The sequence below is a fragment of the Lissotriton vulgaris genome, chromosome 5, assembly GCF_964263255.1.
Source record: "Lissotriton vulgaris chromosome 5, aLisVul1.2, whole genome shotgun sequence".
Taxonomy (NCBI): Eukaryota; Metazoa; Chordata; class Amphibia; order Caudata; family Salamandridae; genus Lissotriton; species Lissotriton vulgaris.
In genome coordinates, this window is record NC_141693.1 from 1,925,612,519 (window position 1) to 1,925,638,877 (window position 26,359).

At 45.9% G+C, this 26,359-nt stretch overlaps 1 protein-coding gene across 1 annotated transcript in view; it reads right to left on the reverse strand.

Annotated features, from left to right (window-relative positions):
- NOTCH4 (notch receptor 4) overlaps nucleotides 1-26,359 on the reverse strand; it is a 366,092-nt gene that overhangs the window by 236,389 nt on the left and 103,344 nt on the right. The window contains exon 2 of the mRNA XM_086924525.1: nucleotides 10,251-10,332. Coding sequence (XP_086780651.1) covers nucleotides 10,251-10,332 — 82 coding nt within the window. The remainder of the gene's footprint in view (nucleotides 1-10,250; nucleotides 10,333-26,359) is intronic.

The window sequence follows — 26,359 nt, forward strand, 5'->3', positions numbered from 1 at the left end:
GGTATCATGGCAGGAGCAACGTCTGGTGCAGGCTGCAGTGGCCTCCTAACACGAGCCTTGGCACTTATTTGTTTGCAAATCAAGCACTGGGGGCGGCACTTCAAATTGCAAAATCATATGGTACTGCTTTTACAGGAAACGCACCTCCTGGGGATACACTGTTCCTTTCTGGCCTGCCACGGGTATGACAGAATCTATCATGAAAGATACACACGGGAATTTAGGGTAACACCACTGGCTGTCTATCAAGTGAATTTAGAGTCAATGGGGTGATACGTTGTGGTAAAGAGCACCCTCGAAGTCCATATGCATCATTTCATTAACATATATGTCGACCCAACCTGATGCATCGCACCATGGAGGACCTGACGAAGACAGTCCTCCAACTTCCCCACTGGATTACTGTTATTGGAGTTGACTTTAGTGAGGGGAACATCCTTTACCACAAAACTTTTACAACGCGGTACCATTACCATGCAGGTTTTACAACGAAAGTCGTTACAAAGACTTTCGCTGGATGGCGCTCTAGGATAGGGAAAAGTTTAATTTACTATCCAACACCTTCCCTACTATCCACGGGGGCTGGAGTTGGAATAGAAAATTAAACTATTCACTATTCAGCGCCCCCCAACGCAAGTCGTTGTAACGACTTGCGTTGTAAAACCTGCGTCGTAACTGTACGCGTTGCAAAAGCACACGTTGTACCGTCATACATCCCTTTAGTGATATTATGGCCCCTGCATTAGATTCATGGGCCCTGGCACTGCCCATGGAAGGGGGTGGTTATGGAGCAGGTTGGACGGCTTGGGCTTATGTGATGCATGAAGAGCATGGAGCACAATTTCTCAAGCATACAACAACCTTTAAGGAGCACATAAATCTCTGTCCTAAATCGACGTAATACTACTCCCGGCCTCAGTCTTTCCATACATTACGGGTTCACAGATACTTCCCGCAGTATTTCTGATCATGCCCCTGTGACCCTAACTTTTGGCTGACGAGGAGTGGGTCCCTAGCCAATATGGCGATTTAACTCCTGGGACCTACAGCATCGCAACTTTAAGGACTTTTTGCCCAAGAAATAAATCACTAATATGCCTAAATCAGAATATTGTGGACTCCCCTGGCACGCTCTGGGTAATGGGTAAGGCCACCCTTCGAGGGCTAGCGTGATTCCTCTCGAAAGGTAAAGACCAAGACGAACGTCAACAAATGACTGACCTAGAATCCAACATCCTTACACTAGAACGTCAACATGACCGGCTCCGGTCATGGCACTCCGGGCTGGTGCAGGCGGGAACGTCCCTTCGGCAACTAGTTCTAGATGAAACCCATCAATGCTGTCTAGCATCAGCGAAAAGAATCTACGAGTGGGTGGACAAATTGGGCAAGCTTCTTTACTGGCTGGTTATGAGGGAGGTTACCTCTAGGATTGTTCCATCAATTAAGGCCACGGACGGGACAGTGGCCTAGACAGCCATGGCTGCTGCTTCTACAGCATTTTATCATGGTCTATATGCTCCACTTGATCGGCCCTCAAGGGGAGCCGACTCCCTGCTGGTGACCGATATCCCCAGGCCACAACTCAAAGGGAGTGACAGGGAAACCCTGGATCTACTACTCCCATCTGAGGAGATTACCCTAATACTCCAGGTGATGAATTCTGGAAAGACCCCGGGCAGTTTTCCCATGGAATACTATCAACACTTCCAGACCCAGCCGACTCCTCACCTCCTAAAGCTATATCAGGAGGTGATCGATTAAATGCTTTTCCCTCTCGAGTTTGACTTGGCAACCATTGAAGCCCGACCAACAGATGGACCGCTGCACATATTACCGCCCTATATCTCTCATCAACTCCGAAATAAAAATCTATGTCAAAATACTAGCCTACCGCCTCCTTGCAATCCTCCCACACGTGATTAATCCAGACAAGAAGGAGTACTAGGCACTGTCCCCGTAGAGAACACATGCTCCTAACGCAGCTTTTAATGCATGGGGGTCACACCGCTCTCACCCTCCTGTATATTGAGAAAGCATTTGTCGACAGGGCCTTTCTGGAGGAGGTAATGACAATAGTGGGCCTAGGTTCCAAATTTCAATTGCTCATTCAAGTGCTGTGCTCCAAAGCACAGGCCCAGGTCTGCGTTCACGCCACCCTCTCAAGCAGTGCTTAATTTGTAAAAAATGATGTCCCGGGGCTGAAAATGCTGCCAAGGAGGCTATAGCCCACTTCTACCTCCGGTGTGCCCAACTTTCAACACCCGCTCTGCCTCTATCCTGTAACCATGCTCTGCTGTCTCTCCCCTAAGACATGTGTTTTACTTCTTTACCTACACCGACAGATGAGTGCAAAAACAAAATGTACACCAAATGAAAATGCTTTTTTGAACATATTAATCAGTGCCGTCTGACTGGGTTTGTTGCAGGTCATGAGGCTGCTTGAGCACAGAAGGGCATGTCACTGCTAGTGTTGCCTGTACTTAGTTTGGTCCAGTAATGACGACGGCATAAGCATCCACTGCTCAGCTTGTTGTGACTCTGCCTGCCAAAGCACAAGCACTATCCCCAGCTGCAATGCTGCACTGCCTGTGAGATGTGAGTATGGCTGTTGCACCTACTGGGCTCAAGCATGCACAGCAATTAGCATGCTTGGAGGCAGCGCACCGAAACTGCAGGTGAGTCCATAGCGCACAAAAGTTGTGGCGGGCCACAGCCACATTAAGCACGATGAGGAGGTGCAGCAGACTCTGGGAATAGAATGCAAGCCATTCTTTAATGATGATTTCTATGATTCATGACAGGTTTGACAACATCATCACTAAAGTAATGATACACAATCATGCCTGCCTGAACAGATGTATGTTGGTCTATGAAAACATACCAGCCCGTCACCATGCAAGGTATGTAGTTCTTTTTATTTTAAATTGGGCAATTAATATTGAGACCACCACCCGCAGGACCAGAAATCGTAGCCCTGGCCCTGTGAAAGAAGTGCGGTGCTGAGCACCTGAAAGCACCTGCTCAAATTAAGCACTGCTCTCAAGTCCCTTTTGGAAAAGTCCACAGCATCCACCAGGGTCGCCCCCATCACGTCTTCTCTTCACCCTAGTTATAGAGCCCCTAGCAGCGTGGATTCACTGCAATGTGCACCGGTGGGGATTTAACTGGGGCGGGGGTGCGACAGAAGCCCTATATGTGGATGATGTGTTTCTTTTAATCTCCTGACCATCCCTTACGATCCCACCACTGCCCCGGAAACGAACCCTATATGGAGACGCGTTGGGACTAAGAATCTACTGGTCTAAACCTGACCTGGTCAGACTGGGAGGGAGGGGGCAGGGCAGACTGGCAATCAGAACTAACAATGCTTAGACTCAGCTTTTGCTATTTATGGATACACATGAACCAGGCTTAACCTGGAGCCCTATCAAGAAGCCTTTAATAGCCCAACTTAATGCAGACCGAAACTGCCCCTTAACATCCTGGGCCATACAGCCCTGTTTAAAATGATTGCACTGTCCTGCATACTATACACACAATAAAACGACCCTCTGCTCATAGTACACACCTGATTGCACAGCCTCCTGGCCGAAATATGCGCAGTCCTAAGCAATGTTCCCTCTAATTTTTTTCCTCTGTGTGCGGCAGTGCAAGCTCCCTGTGCACTGCAACCAAATCTATGTGCGCCAACCAACTGGATATGCAAGCGAGTGCTGCACTCAGCAGTATAAATCTATGGCAATTACCACTCCAAACTTCTGTTTACAACGAGAGCGAAAACAGGTACATTACACTCGCATATAGCTCTATATAATAAGGTCTTGAGACAGTTTTGCCATGGGGACAAAGAAACTGAAGCAGAGACTGACCAATGGCAAGGAAGCTATCTACTATCCGTCTTTATACGAATAGTTTCTTGGAGCTCTCCTTGTCTTTAGAATTCGGCTCATATGTGGAAGCCTTTTGCAATATGGAGGGGGCGCTGGTTGGTACAAATGGTGTTGGGAGATATTGCATTATGCAGTGAGTGAGGATCAGGCTTTGACCAGAACAGGTGGAGTTACCTGCCTCATTGCCTTGGGCCATATTCCCACATGAGTGACTGGCCCTGTGGGTCCGGATATATATCGGGTACTTGAGGTGGCTTCATGGAACTTGTACACAGTATATTGCTCTTGTTAGAAATTTGAGCAGAATTCAACCAGACGATGAAACCAAGCAAGCAGCAGAGAAAAAGGCTGATATTGCAAATGTATGAACTTTTCTGCCAACCCTGTCACTCCTCTACAGCCAATGAGGCGATAGCAGTGCTTTTAATGAGTCGGTACTGTCAGATACTGAGTACCTGCACTTCTTTATTGTGAGAGGCAGAGTACCTGCACTTCACTGCTGAGGTGCAATACTTTTACTTGGAGAGTACCAGCTCTTCCCAGAAGTAAGTAGGTGCTCCGGTAAATGGGTACCTGCACTTCAATTTTAAACATAAACAGAAAAAGTGTTCTATTTCAAGCACTGTGTGACAGGAGTCACTTTCTTTAAAAGGGAAGCGCACATGATGTGCACCTAACTACAAACCTACTCTGGGTTTCACTCTATAGCATGGAAAGACCTCTGTGCAGGTGCATAATCATCTTACTAGCGGATACAGCCTGCTGCAGGGGTGTATGCTCTCCTGAGCCATGCAGGGGAACTTTCTCTGTCTCATCAGGACAATACATATTGGTACCTTTCACTACAGTATTCAGAACTCGGATGCCTGTAGGTAAGGTTCCACGAGTAAATAATATAGGATCAAATGTTCCAGATTTGGCCGTTTTGCTCCACAGAAACAGATTCATTCTGTGTTTGCTACAGTGAATGTTGGCATTTTGTTTGCCTATTTGTTCGGACTGTGGATGAATGCAGTTTACTGCTAGCCCAGTCTGCTGTTACACTCTCTCTTAACTGGCACAATAGGGATTTCTCTTTAAAGCAGGCTTCTCCAATGAGTAGCCTGTGAGCTGCTCGAGGCTCTGCACCCACCTGTGAGTAGCCAATCTGTGTCCTACCGTGCCCAGTCTCAGGAACCCTGGCCCAGCAGTTATAACATGGCACGAGTTATATTAAAAAATGACACATTTTTGTAGGCTCGGGAAGATGACGTGGTGTGCCCAGGATCACAGGATGTCAAGCCCACGCCTACACTAGAACTTGGTTCTCCACTCAGAAGTCTGCAGCCCAAGGACTCCTTGATGTCACATTCTCTCCCCATGGCCGAATTTTCACAAGCCCCTGTGAAATCTCAGGGGAAGGTGGGAGGTGTAAAGGGCCCGCTTTATCATTCATTGCCCACTCCAGCTCGAGTTATATTGTAGGATTGTTTCCTTTTAATCGTATCCTCCCCTCTTTCCTCTTGAACTTTGTAATTGTAAACTGATGCACGGTGCTCGGTTATTTAACAATAATTAACAAAGAGCATGCAGGGCGGAGGCTCCAGCTCGTGCTTGAGGGGTGATGTATGGGGTTTATTTCTTGGGTGGCGTGCCTCAAGGCGCAGAGAGAAAGATTCGCCCGAGTCTTTTTATTTCAGGTACTACGCAAGATCACCCCTTAAATAAATAAATATCTGTCAGGGATAAATACAACTCATTGCCCAGGACGTTGACAGTAGACGAAAAGGGATAAATGCGGAGAGCAGGCTTGTTTGATGATTATTTTATTTTTTCTTAACCACGCAACAGCTTTAAAATGTCCTGTGAGACTGTAACGAGAGGCGCACGAGGTTCAGGGGTGCACTGCAGGTGTGTTTGGGGTCACCTGCTGCTGATACGTGTTTCCAGGACTGCCTGAAGTCGAGGGAAAGGCTCATGGGGGCATCAAAGCCGAGCTGTCTGCTTTTCTACTCCGGCCTCTAGCGCTGCATGCCCACCAATGTGAGCCAAGCTAAATCAACTTTAAAGGCCCAGCAGACACCAGATGAGACGCCGGAGCCTCCATTCTCAGACGCACACTGACCGTGCCTTGCATCAGCGTCCCTCAATGAAGTATGACTAAAGGCGGGCGCACCTATACCCCGATCCTTATCAGGCCGATTCCTTACATGTGACGATTCGACGCTACCAAGAGGGGAGGAGGGGCGGGTATTTACAAGCATTCACGCGGTCATTAGTGGCTACTTGATTGAGGGACCCCCACCTATAGCCCGGGCTGCAGCAGCCTCTGGACAGGGAGGGTGCATCATATCTTTTGTGCCCGTAACAGCTGCTTTTCCGTCTGTCTTTATAAACATGCTGCCACGGCTCCTAGCACTTCACAAAGAAACTGACAGTTTTATTACCATTTCGCATCATGTCTTTAGGTATGTGGTTTCAGGAACGGGCTCTTTGTGATCTGCGCGCTTTGGAAGTGTGTGTGCGCGCTGGTGGAAAGCCCTGTGGGCGCGCGCACACCCGCGCACGTTAGAGGGAACTATGGTCCTAAGGCTTAACTGCCCCTTCTGCATCACCTTTGGAAAATGTGCCTAATCCACCCGGGTTGTGTTGTGGGCATGGGCATGGCAGACCTCTGCCCATACTATTGGGAAGCCAACCTACTAGTGATCAATGATTGGTTGAGAGGAGGGTGAAGCAATGCGGTGGATCGGCTGGAGGTGGAAATTCTGCGATTAGACAACATTAGAGGTACACTTTATGGGAACCCCATCCCCTCACTGAACTCACTTGGGTGGTCCCTCGACGCCGCACAGGTATGGACAGACTAGGACAAAAGGATCACACTTGCTACTCTGCTGTGGACCGGACGGTGGCTACGACACTTGTTGTCCTTGTCTGAATTTGGGGGATAGGATAAAATTGGGATCTTCGCAGTTGGAAACATATGGCAGGGATCCACATCAAAACATTCCAAGCAGACTATGACCTCCACAAATCCCAACTTTTTAGATACTCACACAAAAAGAACAATTGATGGACAGAATGCAGAACAATGTCATACATTCACCCCAGTACAGAGATCTGGACCTACATCCATCGTTTTTTTGCTCGCCATGCCATTCCAGTTTGGATACTGCCTTCGAGCAACACCTCGAATCCCTCGGGACAGTCCCCAGATACAGCCCCCTCAAATCCCAAATCCTAATAGGCCCTATTGAAGGGAAGGGCATGTCTCGGATTTAGAAATCCCCTATACATAACTCCCCAGATCTGTTCACACAATTGTGTTCCCGGTGGGAGGAATGGCTAGGCCCCCGAAGGGATGCTTGATGTGCCCCAGGGTACTGGACATCCCCTCGAGACTCGCCTCATCCAACTCAACTTCTAACACATGACCTTCCTGATGCCACTGAGGCTATGGCACGCAGGCACACAAGGAACACCGCCCTGGTGGCACTGCCTAGAACCATGATCACATTTTTACCACCTTGCATGGAAATGCCCACAAACCACCCAATACTGGCAGGAAATCTTTACTAAACTAGTTAGAGTGATTGGGAGGGCAATAGAGATCTCCCTCGCAATGGCACTTTTAGGAGTCACGTGGGATCAGTGACAGGGTTGGGGAAATACCTTGATAGGGGTTGGACCCTTGCAGGCCAAACAGGACATTGCTGGATTCTGGTAACTGCCTCCCGCCTCCCTTGGTTCTCCGGGAGCAGGCAATGGACCGGTGGAAAACAGGAAGAAACTGTCCATTTGTCATGGGGCTGCCCAGGGAAACACAGCAAGATATGGGGGAAATGGCTGACATATCGAGGGCCGCTCTAAACTGTTATTATTTTTTATTGCACAGTACTATGCTGTTGCATGTTCCTCATTATGTTTTTTTGTGTGGCTATGTAACACTGGCTATTGGCTCAAAATAATACAATTCAGCTACAAAAGAAATTAAGAAAAAAATTAAGAAATAAATCATGCCCTGTTACAAGCGGTTACAAGACCTAATTTACACAGGCTGGAATACAATCCATTTTATTTAGCAGACATACTGCGCATGCCTCAGGAAGCACAAGGTATATGCTAAAATGTGTCTGTCAGGGCGCGCGTCAGTGTGTCCCTGAGGTTAACGAGGAGCCACACAGAGCCCAGAGGCAGGATCCCAGCACTATGCCAGTTTCTTATAGGGCTTTGCTTCCAGTCCTATCATGAAGCTGGGAGGGAGATCGAGGGGTCTTCCCTTTTTCAAACCCCCCCCCCCCCATGCTGCTCTGTTTTGGCTTCTTGTTGTAAATCAAGGCTCACTGGTCCAACGCCCAGCACTAGATTCACGCTCTGCTGCTGCCACCGAGCCTCCGAGGTGCAACTAATTAGGACAAAGTAAGTTCAATGTTTTCTATTTCTCTGTGTTGGTTTGTGAGTGATTGAGAGTAAATGGGATTGAGTGAAAGTGTGTGTGGGAAATTGTCAATGAGCGTGAAAGTGAGTAAGAATCTGAGTTTGAGAATGTGTATGAGTGCAAGTGAGTGTGAGAAAGTGAGTTTGTGAAGAGGTGTAAGTGTGTTGAAACAAGTGATTGATTAGAGGTTGGGATATTTTGGCAATATACTAAGGCATCATGATATTCAGTACTTGATGTGCCAGTTCCATGTGCCTTACAGGATTAAGGCGCCTGTTTAGAGTTTTGTGGAGAGGTTCTCTGTCACAAATGTGAAACGAATATCCCATCTGACTTATTACACGTGCAATAGAATATAAAGCCAGGAGTTGTTCCTGTGGTGGAGCGGGATCGTGGGTAGGGTGGTTGAGGTTAATATGTCATGTATAGGTTTGACCCAAGACTGGAATGTGTCCTGTGGTGGAGCGGGATCGTGGGTAGGGTGGTTGAGGTTAATATGTTGTGCATATGTTGGACCCAAGACTGGAATGTGTCCTGTGGTGGAGCGGGATCGTTGGTAAGGTGGTTGAGGTTAAAATGTCGTGTATAGGTTTGACCCAAGACTGGAATGTGTCCTGTGGTGGAGCGGGATCGTGGGTAGGGTGGTTGAGGTTTATATGTCATGTGTAGGTTTGACCCAAGACTGGAATGTGTCCTGTGGTGGAGCGGGATCGTGGGTAGGGTGGTTGAGGTTAATATGTCATGTATAGGTTTGACCCAAGACTGGAATGTGTTCTGTGGTGGAGGGGGATCGTGGGTAGGGTGGTTGAGGTTAATATGTTGTGTATATGTTTGACCCAAGACTGGAATGTGTCCTCTGGTGGAGGGGGATCGTGGGTAGGGTGGTTGAGGTTAATATGTCATGTATAGGTTTGACCCAAGACTGGAATGTGTCCTATGGTGGAGCGGGATCGTGGGTAGGGTGGTTGAAGTTAATATTTCGTATATATGTTCAGCCCGGTACTGCAATGTGTCCTCTGGTGAAGCAGGACCATGGGTATCGTGGTTGAGGTTACTATGTATATATTTGCCTGTGGTATGGTGCATGTAGCTGGAGATGTTTACATAGTAGGGTACATGTCATGTACATGCCCTCTGAAGGGCTGGTATGTGCGTTTTACCAGTGGGATAGGTGTATGAGAATGTTGAGCTGATGGTGTCTGGTTCGTTCATACCAGGCTATGAGGAGGGCGTTGAGAGGTGTCGGGTCAGTTTGATGTGCGTTGTCTTGATGAGACATGTTGTTTGTAAGGTCTGCTTTTCCATGATCTGGGTAGGGATCTGGGTATGTGTAAGATCCTGCTTGTTAGCACTTGGCTTGTTAGCACTACCCATGAATATTGCTGCTCTCATGCTTGAAGGATAAACTTCGATGTCTGCGGGTTGATGAAACGTCCTTATCTAAGAGCAGGCTGGGGTCTGACGTGCCTATATAGAGAAAGGCAGTGTAGCTAAACTCTAAGGGCATAGATACTCCCTGAATCAAAATCCAAACAGAATAATAGACCCTCTAGAGCAATCAAATAACTGTGTGCTGAAACAAAAGTTTATACAAAAATCCTTTAGTTTATTTGTATTTTGTTTTTAGTATATTTTGTTTGTTATTCATATTTTTTGTGCAAAATTCATTTACTTTTTTAATTCATTGTTTACATTTAAAAAGAAGCTTGATGTGTATTCCATGATATCAAAACACATTAATAAGTGAGAACAGAAAAGTTTACATAAACACAATTACATATACACATTAACCCCGTGATATACGAAATATTCAGTTGTTGGTAAATTGATGAAGGCAATGCGGTTGAGTGGGGTCTGACGTGCCACCCGTGGTCAGACCTGGTGACTACAGATGCAACAGAGGAAAGGCGAGAAGGCTACATCACACCAATACTTACTGGCAAAAGGCAGTCCCGTTCTGCTGTGTGACACACCTGCCGCCATTGGAACAGGGCTCCCAGGCGTTAAGGCACCGGAGACCTGGAAGAGAGAGAAGAACTGCTTAGAAACTACAGATTATGTGCTAAAATGCCTTGAAGTCACCCAGGGCTCGAGTTGAGGGTAGACGCAGGTAAACGCGGTCTACCCACTATTTTCAGAAATAGACGCCGTCTACCCTGCTGCACAGCTGGCCACTTTCAGCGAAGAACCATGTCCAGTTCCTACAATTCACAGAAATATTCTTAACTCATCCTCGTGTAATTTTCTGACAACAGGACACTTTGAGCAGCGCCTGCATGTTGTTTGCTTTTGTTCCGAGCAGCAACATGCAGGCCAGGCGGGGAATGGGCTAATCATATTCCAGCTTCACCCATAACTATAGCCAGAGTTTTGGGGCCATTAGGCCTCTTTTTGTTGGGGTATCCCGGCTGGGACCTATGGGGAGCCTCGCACCTAGGTGCACTGGAGGGGAAACAAAGGCGCACGCCTTATCACTTCACAGGTACTCAAAAGAGAAATGCTTTTGATTTTGTTCACTCCCTGTATGTAAGAGATATGCATACACTGTACAAATGTCAGATGTGTTGGTCGCCCCAGTATTTACACAAATAACAATTTAAATACCACTATTTTGTTTTTTTTCTTTTATAGCTCTTTTAGCAGTCCTCATCTCAATGCAGGTTGTCAGAACGCTTTACATCACGTGTGTACATCAATATAAAGGATGTGTTACATAAGACAATGAGCGTTACAAGGTATAGGAGCCACATGTCCTTCATACCTCACTGTGCTATATTAGAAGGATTACAATTTATAAACTGCAAGTAACAAAAGGGGGTCTGTCTTAAAAGCAGTAACCCACTTACTCAGTTACATAAAATAAAAACATGTCATCTGTGTGTTGCATAATGTGCTTTTCAGGAGACATATTAACCCTCTATGCTACTTTGATTCAAAACTAGGACTAGGCAAAACAGAGATCTCCCCAAGATATACTTTATCCTCCAGAGTTATTTTACCATTAATATAATTCCCTGAGATTTAGCTGGCACACAATGGGTCATATTATCAACAACTAGCGATACTTATTGCTAAAGAAGCTTAGCAACATTTTTTTTTATCGCCAAGCATCGCCGGATTTTATCGCAGAGATAACGCGCTATTAGCAACGTTTATCTCCAATGCGATAAAATAACCAGCGATAGCGGCGAAATGCTTGAATTTCGCTTCAAAACCAGCTATATTCACACATCATTGCCAATAGGGTCTTAGCCAGAATATCCACCTCCCATTGGATATAATGGCTAAGAACTGGTCTGAGCAGGCGTTAGTTTTTAGCGATATTCGCAAATTTTTTTATCGCTACGCCTGCCTTGCTAATAGGCGATAGCGACGTTAGCCACTGCTTTCAGTCATTAGCGATAAATATCACTGACATGCAAAGCGGGCCTCAAACCGCTTGCTTTCACCTAAAAGCTGTTGCTAACTGATGTTTGCGACACCTTGCTAATAGGGCGATAAAATTATTGCCGCTTTGCGGGCGATAATTTTATTTCGCCTGCCTTGATAATTTGCCCCACAGATCTTTGCAGCAGGTGCCTTAACCTCATAAGATATTTTAAAATACAGAAATTGCAACCAAGTAAGCAGAACAGATTTACTGCCAATGTTCTCCTTGTTGCCAATTTCTTTGTGGCAGGGTTTAAAAAAACATGAATGTATAAATTGAGGTCCAGATTTTGTGTTGGGGTTGAGTCAATATTTTGGCACAATCCCAATGAAAAATCTATTTTTGTTAAATATTGGAATGCGCCCAAATGTATTAATGATAGACCTGCTAAACGTATGTGTGGCATGAAGATCTGATGTCACTTCCTGTGAGGTCATGGGTTGTTCTACCACTTCCGGTGAGGCCACATGCAATGTCACACGCTGTGATGTCACTTCCTGTGATGTCACTCGTGGTGATGTCACTTCCTGGTATGTCACGAGCGGTGAAGTCACTGCAACCTTTAAGGCCATAGAGAAGGATCTTCTAAGCAATCACTAAAAATGGGAACCCTCCAGGCTACTACAAGACCCGAAGCAGATGGCTTAAAAACTTTACCCCCTACTCCTCGAGCAAGGGCAGCCCCAAGAAACTCTATTAGAATGAATGAATCAATCAATTTATAAAGCGCAGCTATCACTTCAGGGAGCATCATGGCGCTACGCCAGATATGAAACAAGAGAGGAAGCAGCGGTATGTTCTTCCAGATCAGATGAGTGAGAACACTAAGTTGTCTGGGGCTCGAAAGATCCAAGTTTGCAGGGATTTCTTGAAACTGGATTCCGTTAGCTGGGTGGTGCAAGGAGATTCGCTGATGAGGCTCAGTGAATGGTGGATGATGGCTCCAACACCCTCCCTCCGAGAGGAAGACATTCCTGGGAGAGTCTGGACTGATGGCTTCACACCATGATATATCGCCCCTGCCCCATGCAGGAAGGTCTCAGGCCGTAGGGGCACTGGCTGCGACTCCAACAGCCAAAAGCACAGCCCTGCAGCCCTGCCAACTATGACGCATCTCGTGTTAGAATAACGCATTTCTGGTAATTTTCCCTTATTACTGCAATGCCTGAGATTGCCACACAAAAGAAACGTGTTCTGAAGTTCGATAAAACCATGTAGTTCCAGTTTCTCGCTTTGCTCGGATGGACAAAGGAGCGCTGAGCACTGTTTTTCAAAAGTGCACAAGATGGCGCTAGTGTACAACAGGGGGTATAGGATTCTCAATATATTATGAAGTGGAAATATACTGCTATCACAGACACCTATATCCAAGTCAAAAGAAGTACAGCGATTTGAAGACCGAAAAACAAAATCACCCACCCGCCCAATTAACGTAATACGCAGTCCCTGCTCAAACCATAGTATCAACAGATGTGGATGTTAAGCAGCAAAACTAAGGGGCATATTACCAAGCAATAGCGATAATTATCGCTATTGCTTGGTTAGAGACAAAAATTTACCGCAGCGCTGCGGCGATTTGTACCGCAAATAAACCTTGGTATTACCAAGGTTTAACGCAAATGCGGTAAAAATCGCCGCAAAGCATGAATATCGCTGAAAAGTCAGCGATATTCATGCATTAGCGAGCTAATGCTCTTAGCCATGTTATCCACCTCACATTGGATAACATGGCTAAGAACTGGTCAGGGCAGGTGTTAGCTTTTGGAGATATTCGCGCTTAGCGCGAATATCTCCAAAAGTTGGTAATAGGAGATAGCGATGTTAGCGACTGTTTTCAGTCTCTCACATCTTGGCACGCCCACTTTGCATCTCATTAGTGATAAATATCACTGACATGCAAAGTGGGGCCCAAGATGGTCGCTATCTCCTACTAGTTGTCGCTAACTGGTGTTAGCAGCAGCTAGGTAATAGGGAGATAATTTTATCTCCGCTTTCTTGGCTTTTAAAGCCAAAAAAGCGGAGATAAACCCCCTTGATAATATGCCCCTAAGTTCCGAAATACATGCCAAAAACTGGGTCAGTCTAACTACAGTAAAAGAGAAGACTAATTGAAGAACTGTACCGGGAGAAGGCTGGACGAGATGTGGCCTAACCACCAGAAATGTCTATTTTACTGACTACATTCTCCAACATCCTAATAATTAAATGTTCTTTTGTGTCACTGCCCCCTGCTCCAATAGCCTAAACATTTAATTTACTTTTAAGAGCGTGTGACGAGTCATGATCCTGATGAGCCTTAATGTAACGTTTTCCCGCTGCTGCTGAGGAGCTGTAAGGCAGCTGAGATCCTGATCCACGCTGGGGCCCCTCTTGCATCCTGTAGTCGGCCTCGGGTCCCACGTGGCAGAGACCCTCGACAGACTCCGTCATTTGATCATGATCTGATCATGCCATTAAGTTGATTGACTGCCAGCCAGGAAAGAGCCAGGAGGTCCGGTCCGGATCAGCGCAGGCTGGCTAAGGCAGGGAATCTATGTTTAATGTATTGTTTCTCTGCCGCCCGCCCGGCAACAGGTGTCATGTGCCATGCTACAACTGAATGTGGGTGACATTATTCTGTTTACGAGTAAGTGTCACTCTTAGTCGTTGAATGTCACTCATAACTACACTGAAATTATGAAAATGTCACACATATGCAATCTGAAACCTTGGCAGCTATAACCCTGGGAGGGCACACAGTGCTCCCTCTGGTTTGCCCATACCCTGCCCTGGCATGCCGTGACACCATCCAATCTCTGCCTGTCACCCACTGACCCCCACCAGGTCCTACCACTGGCGTTTCCCTCCTGCTCTGAGCAGAAGGAAATGTCAGTAGATTCCGTAGGATTATTTCCCTTTCTGGGGTCAAATCTCATAAATGCCGCATATTTGTGTGGGTATACTGGGGGAAGTTTCGCACCAAAATCTGGGAAACTCCTAGTGAGGGCCTAGGTGGAAAACAACCACCAAGGGCAGGTGTTGCCCCGTGGAGCCCGCTACATAGCTCCTACAGATACGCCTCCAATCGAAACAGCATCACGACAACACTGCTACCCAGTGCTCTCTCAAAATTTAGAACTAATTATCTCATGAGATATATAGAACACGCTTTTAAGGATGTAAATATAGCATTCATGCTAACATTTTAGAAAAGGAAAGTGGGATATTAAAAAAAATAATAGGGAAGGATGTATTTCCCCCATTGATATATATTGAAGCAGAGACAATTCCGCCTGGATCAGGTCCATTGGCATGTATGTCATTCAGGCAGGGCCCCTGGAATTATGCGGCAGGAGAGGGTCAAATTATGCTTCATGAAAAGACAAATTATGCAGCTCAATGTGGCACATTTTGTACTAGCTTTACTGCATTATTTCGTCACTTTAAAACTTGGCAATACTGTCTGGGCATCGGTTGCACCTCATTAGTATCATTTTAATACCCAAATATAGCAATAAGCAACAAGAAGGTGACATGTCCAGCTTTGCGAAGGATCTTCCATTCAGCTACATCACAAGTCGCTGCATTTTTTGAAACTTTTGAGCTAGAAACAATTTTTATTTTGTTAAAATCTACATAATAGGTAACAGATGATGGATTATGTGAAAAGTGCGGCACATCTATAATTAATGTGCGAAAATGTCGGATACCGCACGATCGCATAATTCCAGTTGCCCGAAATATAGGGAGCATTGGCCAACCTCTTTGGGCAGCATCTACAGCACCATTTGAATTTGAATTTGAATTTGAAATTGAATTTGTATAGCGCGTAAATCACCCATAGCTCTCATAGCGCTTGCAGAAATTCGGTGAGAGAATTGGGTAGGAGGTTGACCAAGGTCTAAAAAAAGCCAGGTTTTCATGTGTCAAGTCAAGTCAAGTCAAGTCATAACATTTATATAGCGCACTACATACCCAGAGGGTTTCAAGGCGCTTAGGAAGGGGAGGAGGATTATTTGTCAAATATCCACGTTTTAAGCTGCTTTCTGAAGGCTAGGTGATTCTGGTTGAGGCGAAGGTAAGCGGGGAGTGTGTTCCATGTTTTGGCAGCCAGGTATGAGAAGGATCTGCCTCCCATGGTGGTCTTGTTGATGCGAGGTACAGTGGCGAAGGCTTGGCTGGAGGAGCGAAGATGGCGGGAGGGGGTGTAGAAGGACAGTCGGGAGTTGAGGCAATCTGGTCCGATGTCGTATAGTGATTTGTGTGCGTGGGTAAGTAGTCGGAAAGTAATCCTTTTATTAACGGGTAGCCAGTGGAGGTCTTTAAGGTGGCCAGAGATGTGTTCGTTGCGTGGGATGTCTAATATGAGTCTGGCTGAGGCGTTTTGGATTCGTTGTAGTTTCTTCTGGAGTTTAGCGGTGGTACCTGCGTAGAGGGTGTTTCCGTAGTCCAGTCGGCTCGTGACTAGAGCGTGGGTGACTGTTTTCCTTGTTTCGGTGGGGATCCAGCGAAATGTTTTTCTGAGCATGCGAAGGATGTTAAAGCAGGAGGAGGATACGGCGCTGACTTGTCTGTTCATAGAGAGTGAAGAATCCAGGATGACGCCAAGGTTCCGTGCGTGGTCTGTCGGGATGGGTGCATTTCCGAGGGCTTCCGGCCACCAGGAGTCGTCCCATGCAGAGGGGGATTTACCTAAGATGAGGACTTCTGTTTTGTCTGAGTTCAGTTTCAGACGGCTTTGTTTCATCCATTCGGCGACTTCTTTCATTCCTTCGTGTAGGTTAGTTTTGGCGGTGATGGGGTCCTTGGTGAGAGATAGGATCAATTGAGTGTCATCCGCGTAAGAGATGATGTTGAGGTTGTGTTGGCGGGCAATGGCCGCGAGGGGGCTCATGTATACGTTGAAGAGGGTGGGACTGAGTGAGGATCCTTGTGGAACGCCGCAGATGATTTCAGAGGCCTCGGACTTGAATGGTGGGAGGCGGACTCTCTGGGTTCTTCCGGTGAGGAACGAGGTGATCCATTCCAGTGCCTTTTCTTGGATTCCAATGTTTCTAAGGCGTTGTAGAAGGGTGCTGTGGCAGACTGTGTCGAAGGCTGCAGAGAGGTCGAGGAGGATGAGGGCGACTGTGTCTCCATTGTCCAGTAGTGTTCGAATGTCGTCTGTTGCTGCGATGAGGGCGGTCTCAGTGCTGTGTTTGGCTCGGAAGCCAGATTGTGAGGGGTCGAGTGATTTGTTGGCTTCGAGGAAGGCGGCGAGCTGGTTGTTGACGGCTTTCTCGATGACTTTGGCCGGGAATGGAAGAAGCGAGATGGGGCGGTAGTTTTTGAGTTCGGTGGGGTCTGCTGTTGGTTTTTTCAGAAGGGCGGTGAGTTCAGCGTGTTTCCAGTTTTCTGGGAAGGTAGCGGAGTTGAAGGAGCAGTTGATGACGTCTCGGAGGTGCGGAGCTATGACGGAGTCTGCTTTGTTGAAGATGTGGTGAGGGCATGGGTCTGTGGGGGATCCAGAGTGGATGGAATTCATCAGGCGGATGGTGTCCTCGGTGGAGATTGGGTTCCAGGCGTTAAGGGTGTTAACGGGAGGAAGATGGTCAGCTGATGGTAGGGTGGGTTGGCTTCCGGGTTGGTTGTCAAAGCTGTTGTGGATGTCAGCAATCTTGTTGTGGAAAAAAGAGGCTAGGGAATCGCAGAGGGCTTGAGAGGGGGTGATGTCGTTGGAGTTGGCCGAGGGGTTGGAAAATTCCTTGACTATGTTGAAAAGTTCCTTGCTGTTGTGGGCGTTGTTGTCAAGTCGATCCTTGAATGCTGTTTTCTTGGCTTTTCGGATCAGTTGGTGGTGAGTACGGATGGCGCTTTTGAAGGCGTCCTTGTTGCTGGTGGATGGGTCTTTTTTCCAGGCCTTTTCAAGGGAGCGGCACAGTTTCTTGGACTTCTTGAGATCATCGTTGAACCATGAGGCCTTCTTGTTGCCAAGTTTGTGTTGACGTTTTTTCAGTGGTGCTAAGGTGTCGGCGGTGTTGGATAACCAAAGGGTGAGGTTGGAGGCGGCTTCGTTGGCGTTAGAAGATAGGGTTGGGGAGGTTTGAAGGAGTGATGTGGAGATTTGCTCCGTGGTGATTTTGTTCCAGTTTCTTTGCAGAGTAGGTTGGAGGTGGATGATGGGTTTCGGCTTGTTGTAGGTGAAGTGAACGCAGCTGTGGTCAGTCCAGAGGAGATCCGTAGTGTGGCTGAAGGAGACATGGTTGCTGGAAGTGAAGATGGGGTCGAGTGTGTGACCTGCGATGTGGGTGGGGGAGGTGACCAGTTGTTTAAGTCCGAGGTTGGCGAGGTTGTCCAAGAGGGTGGCGGTGTTGTGGTCGTTGATCTTTTCAAGATGAAAGTTGAGGTCACCCAGAAGGATGTATTCTTTGGAGGGGAGCGCGTGTGGAGTGATGAAGTCCGTGATGTCTTCACTGAATTTTGCGCGGGGTCCTGGTGGTCTGTAGAGGAGGGTGCCTCTGAGTGTGGTCTTGGGGTCGATGTGGATCTGGAAGTGAAGGTGTTCAGAGTTGGTGAGATTGGCGTCAGAGCTGGTTGAGATGCGGATTGATTTCTTATGGACGATAGCGATTCCACCTCCTGTATGGTCGGTGCGGTCCTTGCGTGTGATCTTATAGTCATCAGGGATAGCGATGGCGATGTCAGGGGCGGAGGAAGCGTTCATCCATGTTTCCGTTAGGAAGGCGACGTCAGGAGAGATGGTGTCTAGTAGGTTCCAAAGGTCAATGGCGTGCCTGTGGACCGAGCGGGTGTTGAGAAGGATGCATTTTAGGTGGTTGGGGTCTGGAATCTGTGGTGTGGTCGTGGCGGAGATGTTGTTGGTGCCGCTGAATTTGCAGGAGTAGCAAGAGAAAGGTCCATGGGTGTGTCCAGGAGCGGCTTGGACGCAGTTGGGGGCTCGACCGGGGTTTAGGGCTAGGAGGGTGGTGGCATCGTAGGTTGTGCGGGGGGGCTGGGCAGCGCGAGGGGCAGGGGGTCTGGCGCTGGGCGCGGTCCAGGCGCGGACGGGCGTAGACGGGCTTACCTTTGGCGCACCTTCGGCGCGGATTGGGCGCGGTCGCTGCGCGTGAACGCTGCGCGCGGGAACTACTGTCATATATGGATAGTGGAAGGGGAGGGGCGAGGGCGGCTCAGCTGGGAGGCGTGGCGGGCTCAAGGGACGGAGCACAACAACAACAATCACAAAATGGAGGGGAGGGCAGAGCAGGGCGCCGGGGGATCTTACTAACAATGCGCAGGTCGGGTAAATGAGCAATAAATTAAAACGGGATGCACACGCACTTTGAATGGCAAATTAGATACAGTGCAGCTATGAAATCACAATCACAATCTGAACAAATGAAATGAAATACACGCGCTCTTAACTCGACTGAAATGGACACAGTGCAGCATGAAAAATGCTCGGGTAATGAGGGCTGAATGCACACGCTCTTAGGACGCAAAGTTAGTTATCAGAACTGCTTAGTAATAACGATACCAAGTTGTGCAGGTAGCGCAGGCAGGGGAGCGACCACTCGAGCCAGAAGCGAGGAGTGAATCACGAAGCTGTGTGGTCAGAGGACGCGTTTTGGCGCTAGTGGGAGGGCGGCTCAGCTGGGAGGCGTGGCGGGCTCAAGGGACGGAGCACAACAACAACAATCACAAAATGGAGGGGAGGGCAGAGCAGGGCGCCGGGGGATCTTACTAACAATGCGCAGGTCGGGTAAATGAGCAATAAATTAAAACGGGATGCACACGCACTTTGAATGGCAAATTAGATACAGTGCAGCTATGAAATCACAATCACAATCTGAACAAATGAAATGAAATACACGCGCTCTGTTACACGTGTTTGCGGAATGTGCTATGATTCGGATCAATTCTAATTGATAGGGGGATTTGAAGGCAGGGTCACAGGCAGGCACTGGGGAAGAGAGGTGCAGGCACATTGTTTTACCTTTCTTAGTATCCCTGCTGCTTGTGCTGTTCTGGCAAACAATGTCCTTTTATCGTCCCCCATCAGAAGGAGTATTCATGTTCGCCCATTAGGAATGAGATGTTACTATTTGCATCTGAAAGGCTATATCTTCCCTCTCACACCCTGGGCTGTGTAACTATAAAGAAAAAAGCCAGAAAGCGAGGAACACATTTTTATTTTGCATTTCACACGTCTGTCAAGTGCACTCTGACATATTGGTAATCCCTCGCTTTCTAGCCAGCAGCATATTCCATTGTGGGATCTTGCGTCTTGCTGTAACACTTTCTTTATGGGTTTAAAGCTCCAGAATAGAAAGTGATGTTGGCTAAAATGCCAGAACTGGTATGACATGGAGCCACTTGTTAGGTATGTTTTAAAATGTTACTAAGTCATTGTTGTAATGTACATATGCTTGTTTCTTTCTACTTATTTTATGACATAGTTACATTCTTTTACTAGCTCATTCTGTTCTACTCCTGGTCATTCCATGGGCACTGGAGACTTGGTGCCTGGAGGAGTTAGCTGTGACATTGAGAGCTGTTGGTGATGTTTTATCATTAAACTACAACTTCAACCCATCCAGTGTCTGAACATCTTTTTAACACTGGCGACGATTGGCAGCTTGGAAGGGACAAGCCACATCACCACTCAACCCTGAACCCACTCTTGGATTTTTGTTGGATTTGGCTTTTCAAATATTCGTTTTGGATCTATGGATTTGAGACTTTCTGGATTTAAGACTCCCTGGATTTGAGACTTTCTGGCTTTTCATCAAATTTAGAAGTGTTTCTTTTTCTTGGTTTTCAACTTATGTGAAGCGCTGATTTCCCTTTCGTTCACCGCGTTTTACCCCTCAAGGTGACTCGCTTTTCCCATTGAATTTACTGCCCTGTTTACTTCTGATTTCCAACGGTCTTACCTGCCATTTTGCGCGCTCCGGCCATTGCCTCGAGGTTTTGCCTCGTTCTCTCTCCATTCGGCCATCAACACGCTGGAGTGGTGCTGACATTCGCGCAAGAGCCGCGCTCGGCATAGAACTTCACCATCGAGTTCTGCTTTCCCCTGGAAATCCCGGCTTCCCTTGCGCGACGTCTGAACGCCATGACGTCATTGCGCATACGTGCCGCCATCTTCGTTTGACCGGTTGCTTAGCAACCAAGCATCGGCGCTTTCACCGACGATCAGCGCCTTCGCCGGACTGCATAAATCTTCACATTCTGACTTTGCCTTGTTTTCACAACGACTTTCGATCCTCATACATCAGTGTATTCAGGTTCTACGTTTTTTTTTTGTTTTGGTTTTTGACTGTGTATCTTCTGTGATACACACACACATATATTTGCAGTTTTATTTATTTACTTGTTCTGTCTTGCTTCACCACATTATGGCTTCTTCTTCTTCCATGACCCAACCCCCTGCCTTCCTGTGTGAAAAGGGTGAACATCTTTTTGATTCTTATCTTTTGGCCATAGGTGGTGAAAAATGTTCTGCTGTAAGAAAACAAGCAAGTTTACTGCACAATCTAGGTATAGAGGGTCGTAATATTTGTGACAGTATTGATGAAATACCCATCAATGATGGTTCTGGTGATTCTCCTACAGATGTCTTTCACATGTCTTTAAAAATGTTAGAGGATTATTTTGGTCCTAGAATTAATGTAGTTTTAGAACGTCATAAGTTCTTTGCAAGAGTACAGGAGCCTAAGGAAAAGGTTGGTTTGTATGTTGCTTCCTTAAAGACATTGGCTCGTACTTGTGAGTTTGGAGAACTCACTGATTCCTTGATTCGCGACCAGTTGGTCAGGTGTACAAATAACCCCAGAGCACAAGAGAAACTCTTGTCTAAAAATCCCTCCCTCAGAGAAGCATTAGCCATTGTTGAGGGTATTGAGAATACTTCTGGTTGGGCTAAGGAGATGAAAGAACACAAAATTTCTCCTGATGGTTCTTCCGCCTCCAGTAGTATTCATCAAGTTGCTCAACCTCTCAGTTCTTCTCAACCTACCATCTCTGAAGATACTATTTGTAAAGTTATGCAAAACACCAAGCCAAAAACTGTTTTTGATCGTAGTAAGATCAAGTGTTATAGATGTGGCAGCCCTAATCATTCTTCATCCTTTCCCAACTGCTATGCCAAATCTTCCACTTGTATCAAATGTGGCATTAAAAGACATTATGCCAGAGTATGCAAATCCTCCACCAAAGTACACTCTATCGAATGTTCCATGCCTCCCTCAGATTCTCCTAGATTTGTTGGTTCTAGTGTTACATGTGATGGGAACATTGACGCTGATCCTATTGTCATGCCTGAGTGTAATGTGATTATTGGTGGGGAAGATTTTGTTGTCTTAGCTGACTCTGGTTCTCCCTTTACCCTAATAGGAAATGAGAATTGGAACAAAACATTTCCTAAAGTTGACTTGTTCAAACCTGATATTAATGCTGTTAGTTATAATGGTTCTCATATTGAAGTATCTGGCTACACTGTTATGAGAATCCATTTCAAAGGTCGCGAAACTGTGGGAAAAATGTATGTTGCCTACAGAGGTGACAATCTCTTAGGCTGGAGACACCAGAGAGATTTGGGAATTATTCTTAATCCTAATGCCCTCAAACCCACTGACCAGGTCATGCTTATTGATCACATCTCTATCTCCAATATTTTCTTTGATGAATTTCCACGTTTTCTCTGACAAATTGGGTTTATTGAAAGACTTTTAACATCGAATTATTTAAAAAAAAAAATGCTGTTCCATGTGTGTTTAAGGTTAGAAAAGTTCCTAACATGATGCTTGCTCCTCTTAAACAAGAACTTTCTAGACTTATGGAATTGAATGTTATTGAAGAAATTTGAATCTTCAGAGTGGTTGGCCCCAGTAGTTTTGGTCCCCAAGGATGGTGGAAAGAACATTCGCATGTGTGTGGACCTTAGGGGTTTAAATAAATGTATTTGGGTAGATCGACAACCCCTACCTAATATCCCTGAGTCCATAACTATGCTTGCAGGGGCTAAAATATTCTCTGTTCTTGATTTGTCCTCAGCTTACCACCAGGTCCCACTTCATCAGGATTCCAAGCACCTCACTTCCTTTGTTACTCCTCTAGGAGCTTATCGTTTTGTTAGGATGCCTTTTGGGCTGGCATCCGCTGCTGCTTGCTTTCAGAGAATTATGAAAATGGTTGTAGGAGATGTCCCTAATGTCATATTTTTCCAAGATGACATTTTAGTTTTTGGCAAAGACAATATGGAACATGAAAAGGTTTTGAAGGCAGTTCTTTTCAGGTTGGCTGATAAAGGCCTAACAGTTAACAAAGCCAAGTGCAAGATAGGGGTAACTTCTGTTACCTATCTTGGTCATGTAATTTCTGGTGAAGGTATACAACCCAAATTGGAATTAGCCAAAAGTATTGCTGAGGCTCCCACCCCTTCTGATAAGGACTAAGTCAGGTCATTTCTTGGCCTAGCTGAGTTTTATTCCAAGTTCATAAAGAACTTTGCCTCTATTGTAGAGCCTATTATGAATCTTCTCAAAAAAGGTGTCCATTTTGATTGGAGTGATGATTGCAATGGTGCATTTCTTTTTGTAAAAAAGACCATCAGTCAGTTACCAAGCTTGGGTCACTTTGATACCAAGATAAAGACGATTCTTTCAACTGACGCATGTCTTTCCGGATTGGGGGCAGTTCTTTCTCAAGTGGACAATGGTCGAGAAAGAGTTGTGGCATTTGCCTCCAGAGCCCTAAAAAAGGCTGAACAACATTACTCTTGTATAGAAAGAGAAGCTCTTGCTGTGGTTTGGGCTATTAAACACTTTAAGTTTTATTTGTGGGGTATTCCTTTTATTGTAAAATCTGACCACAAACCCTTAATTCAAGTGTTCTCTTGTATGGAGAGTGAGAGATTAACTCCCAGACTCAAACGTTGGAGTGAGGGGTTAGAAGAATTTAATTTCGTTGTACAATATGTTCCTGGATCATTAAATAAGATTGTGGATTGTCTCTCACGTTTACCCTTACAGAATCAGGATGAACATTTAGATTTAGGTACTGTCAAGGTGTCTTGGGTTTGTGAGAGTGCTGTTTCTCTGGATGATTGGGTTCTTGCTCAGTCTAATGATTTAGTCTTACCTTTGGTCAAAGATTTGGTGGTTAAAGGTTGGCCCTGTAACAGCAGAGACATCAGTTGTGACCTTCTGCCTTTTTGGTCAATAAGACATGAACTTACTATTGTTGATGACATTGTTATGCGTGGTGAGAGGTTGATCCCTCCTTCCGTGATGCGTTCAAAACTTATCAATCTTGCCCATGATGGACACATGGGCAGGAGTTTTACTAAATCTCGCCTTAGAGAAAGGTATTGGTGGCCTAATATGGACAGTGATGTCGAGCTAGTGGTTAAGGATTGTTATCAGTGTGCCACTAATGATAAGTCCAAGGTTGTGAGTAAGGCCCCTCTTTCTCCTGTATCTGTTCCTAACCAACCCTGGTCCAAACTGGGTTTGGACATCATGGGACCTTTTGATCTACTTAGACCCTCTGAAAGATTTGTTATTCTTCTTGTTGACTATATGTCAAAATGGGTTTCCACTAAGTGTGTAGCCACTGTCACTTCTAGGGTGGTTATTGATTTCTTACGTGATGAATTTGTTTCTGAAGGCATTCCCAAATGCATCATTACAGATAATGGTGTCCAGTTTATTTCCACCGATATGGAGTTTTTTTTAAATGACCATGGTATATCCCATCTTAGAACTGCACTCTATGCACCTCAAGCCAATGGTCTTGCTGAACGAATGAATCGTGTTGTTAAAGGATGTGTGCAGAGAGCTATAGAAATGAAATGTTCCCTCAAGGATGTTTTGCGTGATACTTGGTGGGCACATCGCACCACCATCAATTACATTTCCAAGTCTTCTCCATTTTTTTTACTACGAGGTAGGCAAGCCTCTTCCAAATTGAACCCCCCTTGGCTTCCTCTTCAATCTTCTCTTCCCTTGGATAGGGGAAGTGTGGGGGATAGGATTCTTTCTCACCAACAAAGGTACAAAGAGCGTTATGATCTGAAGAATTCTACCAAACCTATGTTGTGGAGTGTGGGAGATTGGGTCCTTGTTAAAAAACCAAGATTTTCTAAAAAAGGTTCTTCTGAGTTCATGGGTCCTTTTAGGATTACCAAGATTCACAGTAATGTTGTTACTTGGCAAAATGGTTGTAAATGGAGCATGTCTAGGCTTGTTAAGTTCTCTCCTGGAGATCCTTCTTCCTCTTCCCTTGTGGATTCTTCTTGTCCCTCCGTCCCTCCTGATGCTCATGGTGCTGTTCCTTTTAGAAGGTTTCCTCAGAGAACTCATCAAGCTCCTACTCGTTTCAGAGACTATGTTTAGATCGCTTTATTCTTTATCCTTTTCAAGTGAGTTCCTCATGGTTCAATGATTTGTTTTTGTTTTTGTTTTTATTTCTCTCTTGGTTTCTCCATTTTCTTTAGTAATGGGGATGTGTTGTAATGTACATATGCTTGTTTCTTTCTACTTATTTTATGACATAGTTACATTCTTTTACTAGCTCATTCTGTTCTACTCCTGGTCATTCCATGGGCACTGGAGCCTTGGAGCCTGGAGGAGTTAGCTGTGACATTGAGAGCTATTGGTGATGTTTTATCATTAAACTACAACTTCAACCCATCCAGTGTCTGAACATCTTATTAACAGTCATCTAGTGCATTTCAAAAACTGCTTGCTTCGTACATAAAACCAAAACCAAACTCTGCTCACATATTTTTGAGGGTTCACTTTTCCATTCTCATTATACATTAAAACAATCCTTTGCACACAACCAAGGTACAACATGGACAGTAGCAGCACAACTTTCGCTAACCAAAGAATAAGATAAGGGCTGGTGGCAGTCATAGGAGGAACTTCATACATTTCATTCACATATAGAGGACGGGTATAATACATGTGGCAACCACAGCAAAAAGGGAGTAAGGGGAGTTATAGCACTGTTGTGCACTCTCTGGAAACATACAAGAAGCACAACACACCTGAAAGAGGGAACCAAACCTATAGTGGAATTACCATACATTAATGTTCTCATATAGGATAATAAAACCTACCTAGCTCGTGTACAATCCGGGAAACATCCGTTACAACGCGGATGTTTCAACGCGGTGCTGTTACGACGCGCCCGTAACAACGCAAGTCGTTACCACGACTTGCGCTGGAGGGCGCTAGAAGATTAAAAATAGTAAATTTACTATTCCAACACCTTCCCTAGTGTCCACGGGGACTGGTGTTAGAATAGTAAATTATACTATTCGATATCCGCGCCCCCAACGCAAGTCGTGGTAACGACTTGCGTTGTAAGGGACGCGTTGTAACAGCACGCGTTGTGACGGTACGCGTTGTACCGTCACCAATCTGTACAATCCACTTCTAGCGCTCAACTACTACAATTCACTGGTTGTACAGTCTCCTAGTTATAGGTTCCATAGTCTTGGTCAGGTTATGTCTTTTATGCCAACATTTATGTTCTCTCTTTGCTAAACTCTCATAGCTATATTAAAATTGAGTGTAAGTGGGCTACATTATTTTTTGCAGCGGTCTCCCTACCACAACTATAACAAGCATTTCCATTGCAATCCGT